General features: G+C 41.4%; 1 protein-coding gene across 18 annotated transcripts in view; it reads right to left on the bottom strand.

Moving 5' to 3' along the window:
* Positions 1-21,680, bottom strand: part of BRCA1 (BRCA1, DNA repair associated) — a 66,429-nt gene that overhangs the window by 12,051 nt on the left and 32,698 nt on the right. For 8 of the 18 annotated variants that reach the window (XM_021066931.1, XM_021066926.1, XM_005656957.3 and 5 more), the window contains 6 exons: positions 13,292-13,415; positions 10,818-11,008; positions 8,392-8,702; positions 4,519-4,606; positions 1,165-1,242; positions 628-668 (listed from right to left, as the gene is read on the bottom strand). In XM_021066931.1, coding sequence (XP_020922590.1) covers positions 628-668; positions 1,165-1,242; positions 4,519-4,606; positions 8,392-8,702; positions 10,818-11,008; positions 13,292-13,415 — 833 coding nt within the window. Of the gene's footprint in view, positions 1-627; positions 669-1,164; positions 1,243-4,518; positions 4,607-8,391; positions 8,703-10,817; positions 11,009-13,291; positions 13,419-21,157; positions 21,224-21,680 lie in introns of all 18 variants that reach the window. The other 10 variants (XM_021066924.1, XM_005656956.3, XM_021066930.1 and 7 more) reach the window with 2 other exon arrangements.

The raw sequence follows: 21,680 nt of genomic DNA, 5'->3' as shown, positions 1-21,680 counted from the left end.
CACATCTCTTTGAAGGAATCAATTTCTAAACAGATATATTTGCATATTAATAGGAAGGATTTTTCTTCAACTGTGAACAAGGAGTTTTCTACAAAGGTATATGCCTCTAAGATTTAGGTGGGCCTGTTTCTTGTGCTTCTGAATCTTCTCTCGAAACTTTATAAATTCCTTTTCCTTCCTCTGAGAAAAGATTTGTTTCTATTGAAATTTCAACAAATGAGTAAGAGCACAGAAAACACAGAATTTAATAGTTTGCTCTGCATAACTCCTTTTTTTTTTTTTTTTTGCTTTTTAGGGCTGCAACCCAAGGCATATGCAGGTTCCCAGGCTAGGGATCAAATCAGAACTACAGCTGCTGAGCCGCATCTGCAGCCTACACCACCGCTCACGGCAACGCCGGGTCCTTAACTCACTGAGCAAGGCCAGGGATCGAACCCACAACCTCATGGTTCCTAGTCGGATTCGTTTCCGCTGCACCACGACGGGAACTAATACATAATTCTTGATTCACATGGTCAAGGAAAAATTTTAGAAAGTAGTGCAAGGAAGGAAGCAGATAAATTTTCAGTGACCATGTGACTCAAGGGACCAAGACTTTTTGATTAGCTTGTAACATCAAGTACCTACCTCATCCAGCATCTTTCCTTCTTTAATAGACTGGGTCACCCCTAGAGAGATCAAAGAAAAGACAGGTCACACAAGAGCAAAAGACCTCCTTTCACGGAGATGGATGATGGGGTGATTCACAGAAGAGTGTGGAAAAAATAACACTGAATACGAAGTTCTTTCTCTATAAAGCCATAGCTTCTTAATAGATTTCCTTCTGGAGACACCGTTGACACTTAATTTAAACATTATAAAAGTGCCTGCTGTACATGGATTTCTGCCTACGATTAAATATATCCCTAGTTCATCTGCTAACATTGCTAGGAGCAGATTAGGTCCTGGTAGTTATAAAAAGAAATCCATTTTTCCTAACATCACCAGCTTATCTGAACCAAGAGATATGCATTAAAGATAAAGCTAGTTCAGTGTTACCATTAAAGACCTTTTGGTAATTCAGATTCAACATCAGCAAAAAAACCTGAGGTGTTAGAATGTTAGGTGTCAAAATGCAATTCTGAGGTGTTAAAGGGAGGAGGGGAGAAATTATCCAGTACTTACAAAAATAGCTAACTACCCATTTTCCTCCTGCAATTCCCAGAAAATATTTCAGTGTCCGTTCACACACAAACTCAGCATCTGCAGAACGGAAAACATCCGAAGGATTAGAAATTGAAAACAAATCAGGAAGGGCTGCTATTAGAAGCTAGAGAGCCCCAGCTCCTTATGCTAATTGGGATCAATCTGGATGGATGATTCCAGCATCCCTGGTGATAGACTCAGAGGCTGGAAACATCCCTAATTACAACCAGCTTCTTTGGAAGCCTGAAGAAGGCCAATACGAAGTTAAGATCACAGTAAACGGCTGCTTCTGCCAAGGCTGGCCAAAGATGTCTGTCACTGTGCTATGCCGGCAGTATCGATGTGTGTGTATGGAAGACTGATTTTACTGGATGACAACACGTGAAAGGAAAAGACACCAGTGTTGCCGAAATCCTAATTTTTTTCGGGGGGGGGGTGCCCACACCTGCAGCATGTGGAGGTTCCCAGGCTAAGGGTGGAATCAGAGCCGCAGCTGCTGGCCTATACCACAGCTCACAGCAACGCCAGACCCTAACCCACTGAGTGAGGCCACGGATCGAACCCAAATCCCCATGGAGCCTAGTTGGGATCGTTAACCGCTGAGCCATGAAGGGAACTGCTGAAATCCTAAATTTGAAATGTCAACGTAAGATGTGAATTTTCACCCCTAGAACTTTTCTTGGGGAATTCTAACCCCCAATTCCTAATTCTTCTGCAAGGGACAGAGAATTATCGTATTTCCACAGCTTTCCTCTTTTTGATATAGGTATTTCAGAAAGCAGTAGCTGAAGAATCACTTCTGTTTATTTCTTAGTGTTTCAAAGGCCCCTTTGAAAGACTAAGCAAACTCAGGAAAGAACACTTAGTTTTAAACAGGAGAAATGGATTTAACTAAATCCTAAACACAGCAGGCCATCTGCCAGTAGCATCTATTTTCCCTAACAGAATTCTTCACAAATTTTAAAAAATCCTTTTTCTTTGTTCACAATTTTTAAAGCTTTTTGTTTAACTGCTGGGAAAGGTTGATTTAATAACATGCTTCAAACTCAGAAATTTTAGCTCACTTTTAGCTTAAAAGTAGCACATGTAGAGCCTTTGAGTTTAAAGATTGACTACTTTAATTTGCATTTTAAAGTTTTCTTTTATCTTTCAGCAGCCGGATCCAAACCCATAGCTTAAGATACATTAAAGTTTGATTACATTCCCCTCTAAAACAGTACTTAGTTCACAGTACTGGTACCTTGTTATGTCATCTGGTTCTCACAAGCATTATCCTCTGACCCTGTGGTATGATCTTTTTACAGTAGAAACCTAAGATCTTAGAAGTTCTAAGGCAATGTGTCCCTGCCAAGAGGTCTGGACCCTATGCTTAAGCACCCACAGCTGTAAGAACAGAAACATCCTTGAGAAGACCACTGCATTTCCAGAGAGCCCATTTTGTTAGGGAGGTTTTTTTTTTTGTCTTTTGTCTTTTTGGGTCGCACCCAAGGCATATAGAGGCTCCCAGGCTAGGGGTCTAACCGGAGCTACAGCTGCCGGCCTACACCAGAGCCACAGCAATGCCAGAGCCAAGCCATGTCTGTGACCTACACCACAGCCCATGACAACACTGGATCCTTATCCCACTGAGCAAGGCCAGGGATCGAACCTGCAACCTCATGGTTCCTAGTCGGATTCATTTCTGCTGTGCCACGACGGGACTCCAAGGGAGGTTTTAACAGTTGAGCTACAGTCTGCATCTTCTGTGTGCTACAGGTAGCAGTCTTTGCTTTTGGGAGCTCGTGAATGAGTCCAACTCCTCTTCCAGATGACAACTCTTCAGACTTTTGAAGACAGTTGTTGGCTCGCCTCCCCTTTTTTAGGATTTTAATTTCTTCCATTATAGTTGATTTACAGTGTTCTGTCAATTTCTACTGTAATTCAGCAGAGCGACCCAGTCATATACATTCTTTTGCTCACATTATCCTCCATCATGTTCCATCACAAGTGACTGGATAGAGTTCTCTGGGCTATACAGCAGGATCTCATTGCTTATCCACTCCAAATGCAACAGCTTGCATCTTTCTTGCTCCTTAAGCCTTTTCATTCCTTCATTTGTTCCTCAAATGACATTGCTGTGAATTCCTTTTCCCCATTCTCATCATCTACCTCTGGACAAATGACCAGCTTGAAAAGAAGGCATGGTGCTCAAAACAGAGCCTCAGAACTTCTAAGATCTTAGGTTTCCACACCTCCCAGGTGGTTGCTCTAGTCCCGCTGGAGGTGGGGTAAGGGGTCGAGAGCATCACCTCACTTGCTCTGGACATTAGGCTTGTATCAATAAGGCCCAATTTCAAAGAAGCTTTGTTAGCAGCCCTGAAATGTTTACTCAGATTTATTTATAGTCAACTAAAAGCTTCTGAGGTCTCTTTAATCAACACATAGGTCGTGTTTAAGATTTAAAAAGAAGGTGTTGGACAAAAGAATTTTTCCCTTCTTTTTTTCCTTTTGCATATGCTAGGCCATCTCAGAGCTGATAACTGGACTTGCTTCCTGAAAAACTCTCAACTACACTCAAACTAGGTGTTTGGGTGGAGTGAGGACTTGGAGCAAGGGATTCCAATTGCCCAGATGTTTCTTGAGGGGGCTGCTCCCTTGGCATGTGGACATTCCTGGGCCAGGGATGGAACCCACACCATGACCTGGGCCTTCTTTTTTTTTTTTGTCTTTTTGCCATTTTTTGGGCCATTCCTGCAGCATATGGAATTTCCCAGGCTAGGGGTCTAATCAGAGCTGTAGCTGCCAGCCTACGCCAGAGCCACAGCAATGTGGGATCCGAGCCACATCTGTGACCTACACCACAGCTCTCAGCAACGCCGGATCCTTAACCCACTGAGCAAGGCCAGGGACCAAACCTGCAACCTCTCGGTTCCTAGTCAGATTCGTTAACCACTGCGCCACGACGGGAACTCTGACAATCTGGGCCTTCTTAACCTTCTGTGCCACAAGGGAACTTCCCCAACTGCCGTGATTTAACGTGAAGGATCACTTCTGCTCATTCTCTTCTTTGCCCTATTTGTTCCCCCCAGGACTTGGGCTCTGCCCTACCAGAAAACTCACACACAGTGCAACCCAGGCTGGGTGGACTAGGAGAAGTATTCATCGTTCTGGCTCACCACTCCCCGAACCCTAACCCAAAATAAAAAGGGGTCAGGAAGTAGCAAAACTATTATTTTAATTATGTAATAACTGACTGACTATTGGAAGGTTATCATCCATGCTATGCTTAACACTCTCATTTCTTCATACAGTTTTACATAATAGATGCAACATAGGTAAAGGCCCTTGGTATACCTGTTTTCATAATGACATGAGTAGTCTCTTCAGTAATTAGATTAGTTAAAGTGATGTAATGTTTTCTGGCAAACTTCTGTACCAGCGTCTGAAATCAAATCAGATATTACATTATAATAAATTACCTCTGGTACACAGCTTGAGTATTAATTATCTCCGTTTTTCTCACAAAAGGTACATCTTTTTTATTCTTTTTTTTTTTTTTGCTTTTTAGGGCCGCACCTGCGACACATGGAGGGTCCCAGGCTAGGGGTCTAATTGGAGCTACAGCTGCCAGCCTACACCACAGCCACAGCAACGCCAGATCCGAGCCTCGTCAGCGACCTATACCACAGCTCACGGCAATGCGGGATCCTCAACCCACTGAGCAAGGCCAGGGGTGGAACTCCAAATTCTCATGGTTCCTAGTCGGATTCGTTTCTGCTGCGCCATGATGGAAACTCCTCCTTTTTAATTCTAAAATGACTCGGGGAGTTCCATCGTGGCGCAGTGGTTAACGAATGACTAGACCATGAGGTTGCGGTTCGTCTACCTTGTCAGTGGTTAACGATCGCGTTGCCGTGAGCTGTGTGTAGTTGCAGACGCGGCTCGATCTGCGTGCTGTCTTGCGTAGCTGCCACAGCTCGATTAGATAGCTGGAACTCATATGCAGAGGGAAGAAATACAAAAAAAAAAAAAAAAAAAAAAAAAAAAAAATTCTAAAATGACTCTAGTTTCAAAATAGATAGTAATTTAATAAAAATAATGTACAAATCAGAGGAAGAAATTCTAAAGTAGTCTGCTAGCAGACATGGAATTATAATCAGGGATTCAAAATATTAATTTTCCCTTTAATAACAGATATCAATTGATTCCTTAAGACAGTTTCTTTGCAGAGTGATGCTATTATACTATAATTTAGATTTATTTGCCTAAACTTTATAAACTGAGAGGTAACTAGCCTATACGGAGTGTTTTGCTCAGATATGTGGCTTAAGAAATAGAACCTGCTGACAGTTTCGAAACATTTGAGTCAAGATGCTTCTGGAGTTCTCTTGCAGCGCAGTAGGTTAAGGATCCAGTATTGTCACTAGAGTAGCTTGGGTCACTGCTGTGGCACAGGTTTGATTCCTGGCCCAGGAACTATATGCCATGGGTGTGGCCAAAAAAACCAAAACAAACCAACCAAACAAAAAGATGCTTCTAAAGGTCAGTGCAAAAACTATCAATTCCTTTTAAGAAGGATTGGAAGAGACTCATAGTCTTTTCAAAAGAAATCTAGAGCCTTCCAGCTATTATCTATCAACCAAATAAAAATCAGTGGGCAGTAAAAGAAATTAACCAGATCTATTATGGACACAGTTGACATAATTAGTAGCTACTGCTTGGTAAATGACTTTGTTTACCAAGGGCCATCATTTACCAGCCATCGCCCCCCACACCAGTATTTATGTGCTGCACAAGATGCAGTAGAGATTGGGCCATCTTTCTTTCATGCTGCCTCATTCCACACTGCCACAGGGCACTGAAGAAGGCAAGCTGGAGAAACTAATGACATCCTCCCCCTTTTGCCACTGCCCTCTGCCAGGATCATTAGCAATTCCGAACTGATTAATTGCTGAAATCCCAGCCTGGAAACAGTGTTCAGTTAGAAGAGCAACTGCTAAAAAGATCATCTTAATATGGACTTCAGAATTAATCATGTGTAACACAGTCAGCAGCTTTCATAATAAATTTACCACACTTCAGCAAGTCTGAATAGAGCTGAAAAGTTTTCTTCTTTGCTGTTTAAAGAAAACACATACCCAGGCCACTTACGGTCTCATCGGCAGTTCAAGATTGCCCATGGAAAGAAAGATGAGATCATATTAACCTTCTCTGAAAAGCTGAGCTCACAAAACAAAGGAATAAGGAATGCTAATTTTCTTTTTTTTTGGCCATGCCCCATGGCATGGGGAATTTCCTAGGTCAGGGATCGAATCAGAGCCACGGCAGTGACAATGCCAAATCTTTAACCACTAAGCCACCAGTGAACTCCAGGAATGCTAATTTTCTTTTCTTTTCTTTTTCTTTTTTTTGCTTTTTAGGGCTGCACCCGTGGCATATGGAAGTTCCCAGACTAGGGGACAAATTGGAGCTATGCCACCGTCATAGCAACACCAAGATTCAAGCCGCATCTTCGACCTACACCACAGCTCATGGCAATGATGGATCCTTAATCCACTAAGCGAGGGCAGGGATTGAACCCACAACCTCATGGATCCTAGTCAGGTTTGTTACTGCTCAGCCATGACAGGAACTCCAGGAATGCTAGTTTTCAATGAGTAAATGGGAATTCCAGATGTGTTGGCAAAAGATCAAGAACAATATAAAAAGACAGGCAGGAATTTTTAGAGCAAATAGCTGTTCTGGGCACATGGTTGTGAGATGTGAATTCTGGCATTATTGATGAGAACTTATTCATTGTATCTGCTATAGCAGACAGCTTACTTTGCCCTTTTAGTAGTAGCACACATCTGGCCACAGAGTTTATGCTGGGCTACTAACCTATGGAGGAGCTAGGATGAAAAATGGTTTGTCCTAGGAAAGGTATATTAAGGAAGATACTTAAGAATAACAGGCATTTCCCAGTGTGTAATCCACTATTGAGTCTATCTGATACTCTGGTGTGTTACCATAGTTTTAAAGACATTTTCACTCAATTTTATTATGAAATGATTGATTAATTAATGGTGATTAATTACAGGGAAGGTAAATTTCCTAGGATGTCTGAAATGTACACTCAATCTAAGTAGAAACAAAGTTTCAGTGGTCTTATTATTTGAATAGGATTTTTCCACAATGCAAAACAATGCCTGCAGGAAGGGCCCAAGGAGATGTCAAAATCCTAATAGGGAGGGGTTACTGTAGGGTAGAAATGACAGGGCAAGCTACTGGATAACAGTGTTAAAAGCCAGGATAAGGATAAACAAACATTGGAGAAATGCCACTACCTGGCACTGTACTTAGAACCAGTTTAAATTTAGCTAATCATGTTGGTAAGTTCACTCAAATGTGAACAAAGTTGGAGAAAAGATGCCTTCTAGAGAGTAGAGCTATACATACTTACTTGCTTTTTTATATATTATTATTATTATTTTTTTTTTTTTTTGTCTTTTTGCTATTTCTTGGGCCACTCCCGCGGCATATGGAGGTTCCCAGGCTAGGGGTCCAATCAGAGCTGTAGCCACCGGCCTACGCCAGAGCCACAGCAAGGCGGGATCCGAGCCGCGTCTGCAACCTACACCACAGCTCACAGCAATGCCGGATCGTTAACCCACTGAGCAAGGGCACGGACCGAACCCGCAACCTCATGGTTCCTAGTCGGATTCGTTAACCACTGCGCCACGACGGGAACTCCTATTATTATTTATTTATTTTTTCTTTTTGGCTGCACCACACCTGTGGCACGTGGAAGTTCCCAGGCCAGGAATCAAACCTGTACCACAGCAGTGACCCCACCCCAGCAGTGACAATGCCAGATCCTTAACTTACTTAACTACAAGGGAACTCTCCTACTTGCTTTTTAGATAGAAAGAAAATCAAAATTAAAAAGCTCCATATCATTATCAAAGCTATAACCTTTCTGCTAATATTTAATAATTATTTCCTTTAGTAAAAACACACAAAATAATCCATGCTACGGCTTTATCTAGGTATAAATTTTCAGAAATCAGAAAGAGAAATTAAGCTACATAGAAATGAACTGTTTTGCTAGTTTTCTTCCTATAGTTACCATTTAAAAACATTTGCAGGAGTTCCTGTTGCGGTGCAGCAGAAACAAACCTGACTAGGAACCATGCAGTACGTTACTGAAGGCTTGGTCATTAGGGAGATAGGTATCGATACACTCACATATTCTTTTGGAGTCAAGCCTGATGCCACAATAGATATTCTTCTGCTGTTTGTTTTTGTTGAAGATATCACTTCTGGCTTCTTCCTGCTCATACTTTCTTGCCTCACATTATACCCTGCAGTATTAGTAGTATGAGCAGCAGCTGGACTCTTGGCAGATTCTTTAACTTGAAATTGGGGTAATTTCAGAGCAGAAGTTGAGAGTGGCGTGCTGAAAACGTGAGCTGACTCTGGGGCTCTGTTTTCAGAGGGATCAGACTCAGGGTCGTCAGAGAAGAGGCTGATTCCAGATTTTAGGTAAGGGGTTCCCTCTGAAAGGAATGAGGAAAGATGATTAATATATATGACATGAATCTTGAATTAAAACATCTACTCTCTGCTAAGAATTAAAAAAAAGATTAAGTTGTGTTAAGAGAAAAATGAGTACACTAATAACACTGTTGGTAGAAGCAGCTTAAATTTTCTAAAGGATAATTTAGCTTTTTTTTGGGGGGGGGGTCTTTCTAGGGCTGCATTCACGGCATATGGAAGTTCCCAGGCCAGGAGTTGAATCAGAGCTGTAGCTGCTGGCCTATGGCACAGCCACAGCAATGCTGGATCTGTGCCGCATCTGTGACCTACACCATAGCTCATGGCACTGCCAGGTCCTTAACTAACTGAGCAAGGCCAAGGATCGAACCCGAGTCCTCATGGATAATAGTCAGGTTCCACACCACTGAGCCACTATGTGAACTCCCCATTTTGTCGTTACACAGCAAAAGGCTTGTGAGTTTATACTTGTGGTCAATAACTCTAGTTTTAGAGATGTGTCCTAAGGACAGGAAAGTGGTATGCTAAAGTGTAGTCATAGAAATGTTCACTGCAACATTGTTTCTAACAGCACAGTTTTAGAAACAAAAACTAAATGTCCAATAATGAGATTAAATAAATAAATTATGCCACATCCATTCCAATGGAATACTCTTTACCTATTACATTTAATTATAACAAAATGGAGAGGAGTTCTGTAGTGCAGTGGGTTAAGGATCCGGCATTATCACTGTTGCAATGCAGATTGCTGCTGTGGGGAGGGTTCCATCCCTGGCCCGGGAACTTGCACGTGCCCAGGGCATGGCCAAAAAAATAATAAAATGAAATGGAGAAATGCACACACCCATGTCTGCTGTAGCATTATTCACGACAGTGAAGAGGTGGAAGCAATCCAGATGTCTATTAGTGGATGAATGGATAAAGAAAATGTGAGATATATAGACACACACACACACACACACACACAAACAATAGTTTTTAAAAAGCTAAATAGCTCTAGGGGCGTTCCCATCGTGGCTTTCTGGTTAACAAACCTGACTGGTATCCATGAGGATGTGGATTCAAACCCTGGACTCACTCAGGGGGTTAAGGATCCAGTGTTGCCATGAGCTGTGGTGTAGGTAGCAGACACAGCTCGGATCTGGCTGTGGTATAGGCCAGCAGCTACAGTTCCGATTCAGCCCCTGCCCTGAGAACTTTCATATGCCATTGGTGTGGCCCTAAAAAGACAAAAAATAAAATAAAAATAAAAAATTAAAGTTCAAGTACACTGACTAAAGATATATAGCAATATTTTATTACTAATGACAAGAATAAAGTTTGAGATATATTTCTTATTACCTATATTCTCCAACTGTTTGGTACTGAACATACAGTACTTTTATAAGGAAGGAAAAAAGGTTGAAAAGGAGACAAATACTTGATTTTAGTTTCTTCATCTTAAGGATGTCGTTAACTTTCTCACTTAATAAATCATCAGATATCATTACCAAATTAAATACAGACCATTCCTGAAGCATTTCAGAAAATCAGCAAGTATGCACAGCTAAGTAAAATGCATGAGATTCCTAAAATGACCCTAGTGAGCATGGCCAAATGCCACATTTAGATGCCAAAAAGAGCACCTTTTATGATAATGTGTTTTTGAGGATTAATTTTAAACTTTCTTTAGTGATTAAAACTTTGATTTACAAGCTGTAAAACACACCATCCAGTTGCAGTGATTTATAAGGCACAAAATACATGGCAATTTATATTCATTAATTCATGAAACAAGAGCTTACTTTACAGAGCTGACTCATTTTCAATAAAGGACAGGCCGAAAACTTTACCTTAGGCCCTAGAACTCTTATCTAACAGTTGAAGTAAAATATTTGGAGAGCACCAAGACTCTCCCATCCTCAAAACTGCTGGAGTTAAACCAAGATAGACAGATGAACAGCGGTAATAGTTTTCAATTTGGATCAACATTTAATCTATTTTCCTCATGGATTTAAGTATAACGGACGCATTCATGACAGACTACTATGTTTTAAAGCTGATTCACCAGAGTATCTTTAGGTAAGAGTCAGAGTAAGATAAAAGTGTTTGCTCCATCAGAGAAGATAAAATATTACCTAGATCTTGTCTTGGCAAATAAGACTGCTTCACTGAATCTTGGGCCTCAGATGTAGTCAGCTGTTGCTCCTCCAAATCAATAACGGGAATGAGCTCCTCCTGAGATGGGCAGCTTCTGTTCTGAAGACTTCTAGAGGGGCTGTGCATATACCACCTACTATCTGACAACTGGGATTTAGAAGTGGAAGATCTAGAAATAAGGATGAAAGGAGAAAAAAAAAAAAAAAACACAACACATCATCGCAGCTTGTGAAAGGACTGATCACACTTTCCAGGCAGCCAAGGCATAAGTAGAACAGCTCACTGCCAGAGAAATTGGGAACGATTAGCAGAAAAGAATACAAGAGGTAGCCTAGGAGTCTGGATTCATGATGTCCGCCAACATGTCAGAGCTGACATATAACATGTCCCCTTTGGGTCTGATCTGAGGCAGTATATCTCCTAGCTGTTAAAAACATGTCAGCAAATTTCACCAAATTATCCACTGCCACTCATTTTCTATACACTGTTCCAAATGCATGTGTGAGAACCAGCTCTCTCATGAAAAGAGAAAGTTGATTAATTTTGACATTGCTACATTCATTCTTTCTACCTAAATTTTAGCAAAATTCAGACCACCTCATGCTTTTTCAAAAATGTCCAAAGTCATTCCAAAAACAAAAGCCAGCTATAAAATACTGATAGAAGAGCATATGCAGGGGAGTTCCTGTCTTGGCACAGTGGTTAACAAATCCGACTAGGAACCATGAGGTTGCAGGTTCGATCCCTGGCCTTGCTCAGTGGGTTAAGGATTCAGCGTTGCCGTGAGCTGTGGTGTAGGTCGCAGACGAGGCTCGGATTCCGAGTTGCTATGGCTCTGGCGTAGGCCGGCAGCTACAACTCCGATTAGACCCCTAGTCTGGGAACCTCCATATGCCTCGGGTGCGGCCCTAGAAAAGGAAAAAAAAAAAAAAAAAAGACAAAGAAAAAAAGAAGAGCATATGCAATCAGTAATTCCTCTACTCTTTCAGGTGTTTAGAACTTTGCTGAATAAGATCATTTTAAAGGTCCTCAGAAATCAGATAATTAATTCAAACAATTATTGGGTATTTACTGAGTCAGACGGTAAAGCTCTAGGGTCCATGGAGTAAAGATGAGCAAGATCTAGAGCTCCTGCTACAACGAAGTGGGTTAATGACTCCACTGCTTGTTTCTGTAGAGGCATCAGTTCTATCCCTGGCCCAGCACAGTGGGTAAAGTAGAGCTGTGGTGTAGGTCACAGCTTCAGCTCAGATTCAGTCCCTGGCCTGGGAACTTCTATATGCCACAGGTGCAGCAAAAAAAAAAAAGTCGAGCAAGACTAGAATTGTTGCTCAAGCAGTCTAGTAGAGGGAGAAATTCAATCAGTGTGTAAGTTTTTTTTTTTACTTTAATTTTTTGTCTTTTTTTTTGTCCTTTTAGGGCCACACCTGTGGCATATGGAGGTTTCCAGGCTAGGGGTCTAATCGGAGCTGGAGCTGCCAGCCTACGCCACAGCCATATCAATCAATGGCAGATCCAATCTGTGTCTGTGACCTACACCACAGCTCACAGCAATGCCGGATCCTCAACCCACTGAGCGAGACCAGGGATCAAACCCAAAACCTCATGGTTCCTAGTTGGATTCATTTCCACTGTGCCATGATGGGTGTAAGTTCTTTAATAGAAGTCTCTGCAGGGTACGCTGGAGAGGAGGAGGAGGAAGAGGAATATTTAGTCTGAAATATTAAGTGGGTGGTAAACTCAACTGCTTAAAGCACGGCAATAAGGTCATTACCTCTAAATACGGGCTTAGTGCCTAGAGAGGCCAGATCTTTTCATTCTCTGTCACAGCCACCAGGTCACTATCCCAGATTCAAAACTATATCCTCAGGAGTTCCTGTTGTGGCTCAGCGGTTAATGAATCTGACTAGTATCCATGAGGATGCAGGTTTCAATCCTTGCCCTTACTCGATGGGTTAAGGATCTGGCGTTGCCGTGAGCTGTAGTGTAGGTTGCAGATGAGGCTCGGATCCTGTGTTTGCTGTGGCTGTGGCATAAGCCAGCAGCTACAGCTTCGATTTGACCCCTAGGATGGAACCTCCAAATGCCATGGGTGTGGTCCTAAAAAGCCAAAAAAAAAAAAGAAAAAGAAAAAGAAAGGGTTAAGGAATCGATGTTTTCTCTATGATGCAGGTTCAATCCCTGGCCTCACTCAGTGGTGTAAGGATCCAGTGTTGTTGCAAGTATGGACAGCAGAAATTGACACAACACTGTAAATCAACTATAATTTAATAATACACAAATAAATAAAAACCTATATGCAAGCAAACGAAAGAAGTGTCTTAGAGCAATGAGAGGGTTAGAAATGTCTGCATACAAAAAACTAAAGTATGGTGAAAAAAATTAACACTAAGGGTTTAACATAAGTACAGACGTTACTTAACTACCAAACTTGACATTTATTACTTCTTACCTTTCCATTCCTGATTCTTTATTTTTACTGGTGGAACGATCCAGAGATACTTGAAACTTGTCAGCAGAAAGGCTTTCTGGATTCTGGGTTATAGGATAGTCACTACTTTTTTCTGAAGTTAATACTGCTTTAAATGGAATGAGAGAACAAAGAAATCTATGTTACTGCTTTGTTCTGACGGTGATAATTCAAGTGAGAACATCGATTTTTTTCAAAAGCAGCAATGAAATTGTTTTTTGTTTGTTTGGGTTTTTTGTTTCATTTTGTTTTGTTTGCTTTTAAGGGCTGCACCCATGGCATATGGAAGTTCTGAGGCTGGGGGTCAAATCCGAGCTATAGCTGCTGGCCTACACCACAGCCACAGTAACATGGGACACGAGCCAAGTCTTCAACTTATACCACCGGATCCATGACCCACTGAGGGAGGCCAGGGATAGAACCCACATCCTCATGGATACTAGTCAGATTTACTTCCACTGCACCATGAGGGGAACTCCTTGAATTGTTTTTTAAACAAGTATATAGAACAGATTTCTATAAACATAAGTAGAGAAAACCAAATATCACACGTCATTCATATGTGGAATCTAAAACACAGCACAAATGAACCTATCTACAAAACAGAAACAGACTCACAGACAGAGAGAACAGACTTGTAGTTGCCAAGGGTGAGGGGACAGGGAGTGGTCCTGGACTAGGAGTTTGGGGTTATTAGATGCAAACTATTACATTTAGAATGGATAAACAATAAGGTCCTACTGTATAGCACAGGGAACTATATCCAATGTCCCGGGATAGACCACGAGGGAAAATAACATTAAAAACGTGTATGTATACACACACTTTGCTGTATAGCAGAAACTGGCAGGCACACTGTAAATCAACTATGCTTTAATTTTAAAAAATCATTAGGTGATCCTGCACCAAATGGAACTAAATAACTAAAAAATAATGCCAAAAAAAAAAGGGGGAAAACTTTCAAACTGGGTAAATAAAGATACTCAGTGAGACAAAGCTGAAAAATAAGTCATATGTTGATATTTTTTTGGCCCTGAGTGATAAGGAAATAAGGATAGGAAATGAATTTTTATCTCTGCAGCAAACGAAATTATACTCAAATCCTCTCAGATAACAGGGACGAGAAAGTACTAGAAGCAGAAAGCACACTTCCTTTTTCTATCCCTAATTGCCTCCATATCAAAGACTGCATAGATGGGGGTTTGAGCTTTTATAGGTGTGTGGAAACAAGAGGGGAGGGGTCAGATGAGAAAGAAAAAACAGGTGACATTTTGCTTCACATTTTCAATCACCATAAAAAAAATAAACTGAAAAAAACCAATACAAACAAAAAAAAACCAAGGTGCTGACTGATAAGGAACCTGGAAGTAATACATGGAACTAATGGTGAAATAGCACAAGAAAGGAAAAAACACAGAACAGACCCAAGGCAAAGTTCTGGCATGTTAGTATATCCTTTTTATTTATTAATTCTTCCAAATGTATTACTGTGTCACTGCTTTCTAGGAAGTGGCTTAAAGGCAGAAATATTTAAAAAGCAAAAACAAATACTTAAACATTATAAATGTCTTCTATCCATTACAAAGTCACTGACAACTGTATTTTGAGCTTTTATTAGAAAAGCCAAAATCCAAAAACTGAAGCAGAAAAGTTTAAACAAGGACAGTATTAATTAAACTATTTTTTAAGACACCAGGTAGCCAGGGGGAAAATAATCATTGACTTCCTGAATTAATCCCCAAATACATTATTTATAGCTTCCTTCATACTCCTCTTCTTGGGACCTGTGAGTTTCTAGGAACCTAAGAACCTGCCTGGAGCTACTGTAAGGTGCTGAAATGAAGGAGGGTCTAACCATGAACCAGTAGGTTTTTCTTTCAGCTGGAGTATAACATTTTTCAATATAGGCATCATTTCCCCCCTAAATATAGGGTGATCATTGATAAAAGATAATGTGCAATCTCTAAGGAATCTCACCGAATAGAATTAACCATTGGAAAGCGGAAAAAAAAAAAAAAAAAAAAAAAAAAAAAAAAAAAAGTGAAAGGTGGGAGGGAAAGGCCTCAGACACAAAAACAGATATTAAAAAGTCATTCTAGGAGTTCTTGCTGTGGTGAGAGCAGATCAGCAGTATCTCTGTAGCTCAGATCTGATCCCCGGCCTAGGAACTCCATATGCTGTGGGGTGGCCAAAAATGAAATAAAAAAAGTTGCTCAGGAGTTCCCTTGTGGCACAGCAGGTTAAAGATCTGGTGTTGTCATTGCCTCAGCTTAGGTCACTGCTGTGGCGGAGGTTTGACCCCTGGCCTGAGAACTTCCATATGCCTTGGGCGTGGCATGACCCCCCCCCCCACACCAAAAATCCAGTCGTTCCACCACCTGAGCATTTAACATGAGTTCCTCTTCTCACTACAACGGGGCCCAAGCTACAAAGAAAATAAGCTAACCTGAGTTAGGATTCAAAAACTCAATAGTACCTAAAAACTATAGTGAAAACTTTTCTGCTCTTCTTTTTCCTTATTCCTTATTTCATAAATGCAGGGATCTAAAAATCCAAATACTGGAATAGTACGGCAGTCCTTCCTGAAATCATTCCTTCATCTGTGGGTCTTAGGTCATATTCTTCATGGGTAGGGAATATGGGCCAGACCAAATTCATATTTAATGAATTTGCTGCCTACTATATGTTAATAAGCATTGTTGCAAAGTATTGGGAAGAATCAAAGGAAAAGACTGAAGAAGGAAGAAAGATATTGAGAAACGATAAACTACAAGCTTCTAAGAATAAACGTACTTTGGGACAGAAAAGCTCAGATGTGTCTGAAAATCATTTCAGCTATAATGGACTATGATTATTACAAATTGCTATATAATGACAGGTAATCCAGGAAGAAAAAACAAAACAAACAAATTAACAAAGTCCCTGATATGAAACAGCTTTACCTGCAGAGAGAGGGATTCATAATTCACAACGGATAAGTACACACATTTGCACAAAAATATTATGCAGGCTTGGGAATAACCCTCAGATAAACAGGAGGGCAGATCTAGGCTGAGGGCAGGACATATGACGTAAAGACCCTGGAGAAGGTGCTTTCATCATTTTTTTTAATTTAATTTTTATTTTATTCTGGAGTATAGTTACATATATCCAACCTTTTCAGATTCTTTTCCCACATAGGTTATTACAGAATATTGAGCAGACATCACTAATTAAAGGTATGCAAATCAAAACTACTATGAGGTACTGCCTTACATCAGCCAGAATGGTCATCATCAAAAAGTCTACAAACTGGAGTTCCCGTCTGGCTCAGTGGTTAACGAATCTCACTAGGAACTATGAGGTTGCGGGTTCGATCCCTGGCCTTGCTCAGTGGGTTAAGGATCCGGCATTGCCCTGAGCTGTGGTGTAGGTCACAGACACAGCTCGGATCCTGAGCTGCTGTGGCTCTGGCGTAGGCTGACGGCTACAGCTCTGGTTAGACCCCTAGCCTAGGAACCTCCATATGGCGCGGTAGCAGCCCAAGAAATGGCAAAAAGACAAAAATAAAAAATAAAACAACAACAACAAAAAACAAAAAGTCTACAGACAATGCTGGAGAGGGTGTGGAGAAAAGGCAACCCTATTACGCTGTTGGTGGGAATATAAATTGGTGCAACCACTATGGAAAACAGTATGGAGATTTCTCAAAAAACTAAAAATAGAATTACCATTTGATCCAATAATCCCACTCCTGGGCGTCTATCCAGAGAAAACCATGACTAAAAAGATACATGTAGGAGTTCCCGTCGTGGCGCAGTGGTTAACGAATCTGACTAGGAACCATGAGGTTGCGGGTTCGGTCCCTGGCCTTGCTCAGTGGGTTAACGATCTGGTGTTGCTGTGAGCTGTTGCTGTGAGCTGTGGTGTAGGTTGCAGACGCGGCTTGGATCCAGCGTTGCTGTGGCTCTGGCGTAGGCCGGTGGCTGCAGCTCCGATTGGACCCCTAGCCTGGGAATCTCCATATGCCGCAGGAGCGGCCCAAGAAATAGCAAAAAGCCAAAAAGCCAAAAAAAAAAAAAGATACATGTAATCCAGTGTTCATTACAGCACTATATACAATAGCCAAGACGTGGAAGCAACCTAAACGATGTCCATCAACAGAGGAGTAGATAAAGAAGATGTGGTAATATACACAATGAAATATTACTCAGCCATAAAAAGGAATGAAATAATGGCATTTGCAGCAACATGGATGGACCTAGAAGTTATCATGCTAAGTGAAGTTAGACAGTGAGACACCAATGTCATATACTATTATTATTATTATTTCGCCTTTTAGGGCCACATCCAAGGCATAAGGAGGTTCCCAGGCTAGGGATTATATCAGAGCTACAACTGCTGGCCTACGTCACAGCCACAGCAACACAAGATCTGAGCGTGGTCTGCAACTTACACCACAGCTCACGGCAATGCCAGATCTTTAACCCACTGAGCAGGGCCAGGGATCGAACTGGTGTCCTCATGGATACTAGTTGCGTTTGTCACTGCTGAGCCACAATGGGAACTCCCCAACTCATTTTTAAGAATACTGACTCTTAGGAGCTCTTTTGCGTGCAGGTTAAGGATCCAGCACTGTCACTGCAGCAGCTCAGGTTGCTACTGTGGGGCAGGTTCTATCCCTGGCCCAGGAACTTCCACATACTACTATAGGTATCGCCAAAGAAAAAAAAATTATTTTTATTTATTTTATTTATTTTTTAAATTTTAAATGAGTTTTATTTTTTCCATTATAGCTGGTCTAGGAAAAAATTTTTTTAGAAAAGAATAGACTCTTAAAAACTGGTGAAATCTGATTAATTTCACTCATTACTGGTAATGTATGGTGGTTTCTTAGTTTTGACAAAAGCACCATAGTAATGCAAGGTGACATTAGGGGAAAGTGAAACTAGGTAAGAGGTAGAGTTCTTGTAGGATTTCTCTGTACTATCACAGCTACTTTTCTGTAAATCTAAAGTTATTCAAAAAGAGCTTGCTTGAGTTCCAGTTAGGCTCACACAGATTTAAGAGGGGAAAAAGGCATAACAGTTGAAGGTGAGCTGGTATTAAGCTTATGTTCAAAATATTTCAGAAATGATGCAACATAATTCCAGAATCCATACCCGGAATTTTTCTTTTTTTTTTTTTAAAGGCCGCACTCTTGGCATACGGAGGTTCCCAGGCTATGGGTCGAATCGAAACTGACCTATAGAGACTGACCCATGCTACAGCCACAGCAACTCGGGATCTGATCCGTGTCTGCAACCTACACCACAGCTCATGGCAACGCTGGGTCCTTACCCACTGAGCAAGAACAGGGATGAAACCCGCAAGCTCATGGTTCCTAGTCAGATTCGTTTCCGCTGAGCCATGATGGGAACTTCCCAGAAATTTTCTTTCAGTAACTCTAGAATGGGTTTCAGCATTTTAATTATGTGAATTAAATTACTGAGCATCTACTGTGTTCCAGGCACAAGTGAAAAGGTTCTCTGCCCACAGGGAACCTATGTTCCAGTGGGAAGTAAGGAGGAACTCCAAACAGTATGCAAGACAAAGGCAATATGATATTGTTAAAAGTTAGGAAGGGCTGGGGAAAAAATAACAGCGCAACAGGATAAAGTAGGGGCTGGAAAAGTAAGAGAAGTCAAAGTTACAATAAAACATAACCTGCTTATGGGAGATCTCCTTGTGAAGTAGTATTTGAGCAATTTTAACAACGTGTTCAAGTTATGCAAATGTAAGTGGTCAGGGCAGACACTCTCCATGGAGATGGGAGAGTGGACATTTTTTTAAACAGGGACATTCTCACAAGTCTCTCCTCCCTCCTCTCAACATGTACCCACCTACCTCGGAAGTCTGAGGATATTGTAATTTCATGGGAAAGTAAAGGAATGAATACATTTATTACAAAGGATAGAGAAGAAGAGCTTTTTTTTTTTTCCTTTTTTTCTTTTTAAGGCCGCATCTATGTCATATGGAAGTTCCCAGGCTGGGGGTCACATCGGAGCTGTAGTTGCAGGCCTATGCCACAGCCACAGCAAAGCAGGATCCGAGCACCTCTTGTGACAATGCTGGATCCTTAACCCACTGAGCAAGGCCAGGGATCAAACCTGCATCCTCATGGGATACAATGTCAGGTTCTTGACTTGCTCAGCCACAAAAGGAACACCAAAGCTTTTCTTTTCTTTTTTTTTTTTTTTTTTTTGGCTGCACCCTCAGTATACAGATATTCCCAGGCCAGGTATTGAAACCTGTGCCATAGCAGTAACAATACCAGATCCTTAACCCAATAGGCCACTAGGGAACTCCTAAAAATTCTTTCTTTTTTTTTTTTTTTTTTTTGTCTTTATACCATTTCTTGGCCGCTCCCGCACCCGCAGCATATGGAGATTCCCAGGCTAGGGGTCGAATTGGAGCTGTAGCTGCCAGCCTACACCAGAGCCACAGCAACGTGGGATCCAAGCCGTGTCTGCAACCTACACCACAGCTCACGGCAACACTGGATCCTTAACCCACTGAGCAAGGCCAGGGATCGAATGAACCCGCAACCTCATGGTTCCTAGTCGGATTCGTTAACCACTGAGCCACTACGGGAACTCCTAAAAATTCTTTCTTAACAAAATGTTTTATATAGAGATCCAGAAGAAAATTTCAAATTCACAGTAAAATAGAATATATAAAAATGCAGCATTTATGGAGAGTTCCCACTGTGGTATAGCAGGTTAAGGGCCTGACATTGCCATAGGTTGCAGCTACAGTTTGGATTCGATCCCTAGCCCAGGAACTTCCACATGCTGCCAGTGTGGCCAGCCTCACACACACAACCCCCCCTCCCCGCCAAAAGCAAACAAATGAACAAACAACCCATAGCATTTATGGGGGGAAAAAAGCACAAAATCTTCATGAAAAAATAAACACCCCCAAAAGATTACACAGTAGATTTACACACATATTCAAAACCAGACAATCACATTTTATATCTGGTGTATTAAAACTGAAAGTCTAGGAGTTCCCTTGTGATGCAGCAGGTTAAGGATCTGGCATCACTGTTGTGGCGTGGATTCGATTCCTGGCTGGGGAACGTCCACATGCTGCAGGTGAAGCAAAAAAAAAGCAAAAAAAAAAAAAAAAAAAAAAGTAAAGTCTAGTCTGTTTTTAGATGGAAGATGGTGGAAGTACCAAAGAATGGGAATGAGATTTGGGGCTTCATTATCTGGGAGATGAACTAAGTGAGAATAAAGTTACAAAGAAAGCATTTAAGGAAATATAGTTTGAACCACTGCCATAGCAACAGAGCTCCTAGCTTCTTATGCATGAGCTAGTTTCTCTCTGAACATAAAACACTCTGGGACCGAGGCCATTCTATTGAATAATTAAGACTAGAGTTCCCAGAAAGAGTCAAAAGCCCTTTGGCCCCGTATAGGACTGAGGAAGGGAGCCAAGAAGAAGGAACTTGGACACTAAGTCAGCTGGGTAGCTATCACTGAGATAGCGGAGAAGAATACTGCGGGAGGGCTCACACACCTGCAGTTCCTAAGTGCCAGCCCGGCTCTGAAACCCAGGCCAGTGCTTAGCGCCTCTCATCTGCATGTCAATGTATTTGCCCCTATTTAAAAACCTGCCTCATGTTGTCTTTCACAAGCCTTTTTCCAATTAAAACTCAAATCTTCATCTCATTTTCCTTCATTTATGCCAGGTTATTCTTTAGCTTGGTGGTCACTTCATGTAGGCAGTCAGCTCAGATCAATTCCACCTGCCAGGTTACTCCAAATGCCTCCTCTCAGAGGTCCATCTGGCCTTGTGGATAACTATAATGTTCTTATAAAGTACCTGTCTGCTGCATAGGTGGGCTTTCTGTGGATAAGGTGCAATTCCTGAAGTACCGGACCTCTCTCTCTACAGAACAGAAAGCACATTAAATAGGACTGTGATCCGACACCAGTGATATAAGAAACATGTCTAGGGAGATTCCTGGTGGTCCAGTGGGTAGGACTCAGTGCTTTCACCGTTGCAGCCCAGGTTCAATCCCTGATCTGGGAACTGAGATCCCACATCAAGCTGTTGCATACTATGGCCAAAAAACCAAAAACCAGAACCATGTCTGAGTGGGTTTTCTTTTTTTTAATAAACTTTCTGAAATGATGGAGTTTCCTATTTCCAATTTCCCCCACAATACTCAGCTTCCTACTGTCCCTCCCCATAGCATCTCCTCATTGCAAGTAACTCAGCTGAATGACACCACCTCCTGTCTTAGTCCCTTGGAATGGTAAATTCATTGTGAGCAGGGCCTAGAACCAAGGCTCTAAGATTACCCACAGAGTGACTCAGCAAATATGCTGAGCAAAGATCATAA

The sequence above is a fragment of the Sus scrofa genome, chromosome 12, assembly GCF_000003025.6.
Source record: "Sus scrofa isolate TJ Tabasco breed Duroc chromosome 12, Sscrofa11.1, whole genome shotgun sequence".
Taxonomy (NCBI): Eukaryota; Metazoa; Chordata; class Mammalia; order Artiodactyla; family Suidae; genus Sus; species Sus scrofa.
Note: the sequence above shows the minus strand (reverse complement) of the source record. Positions and strands in the feature narration are given on the sequence as shown.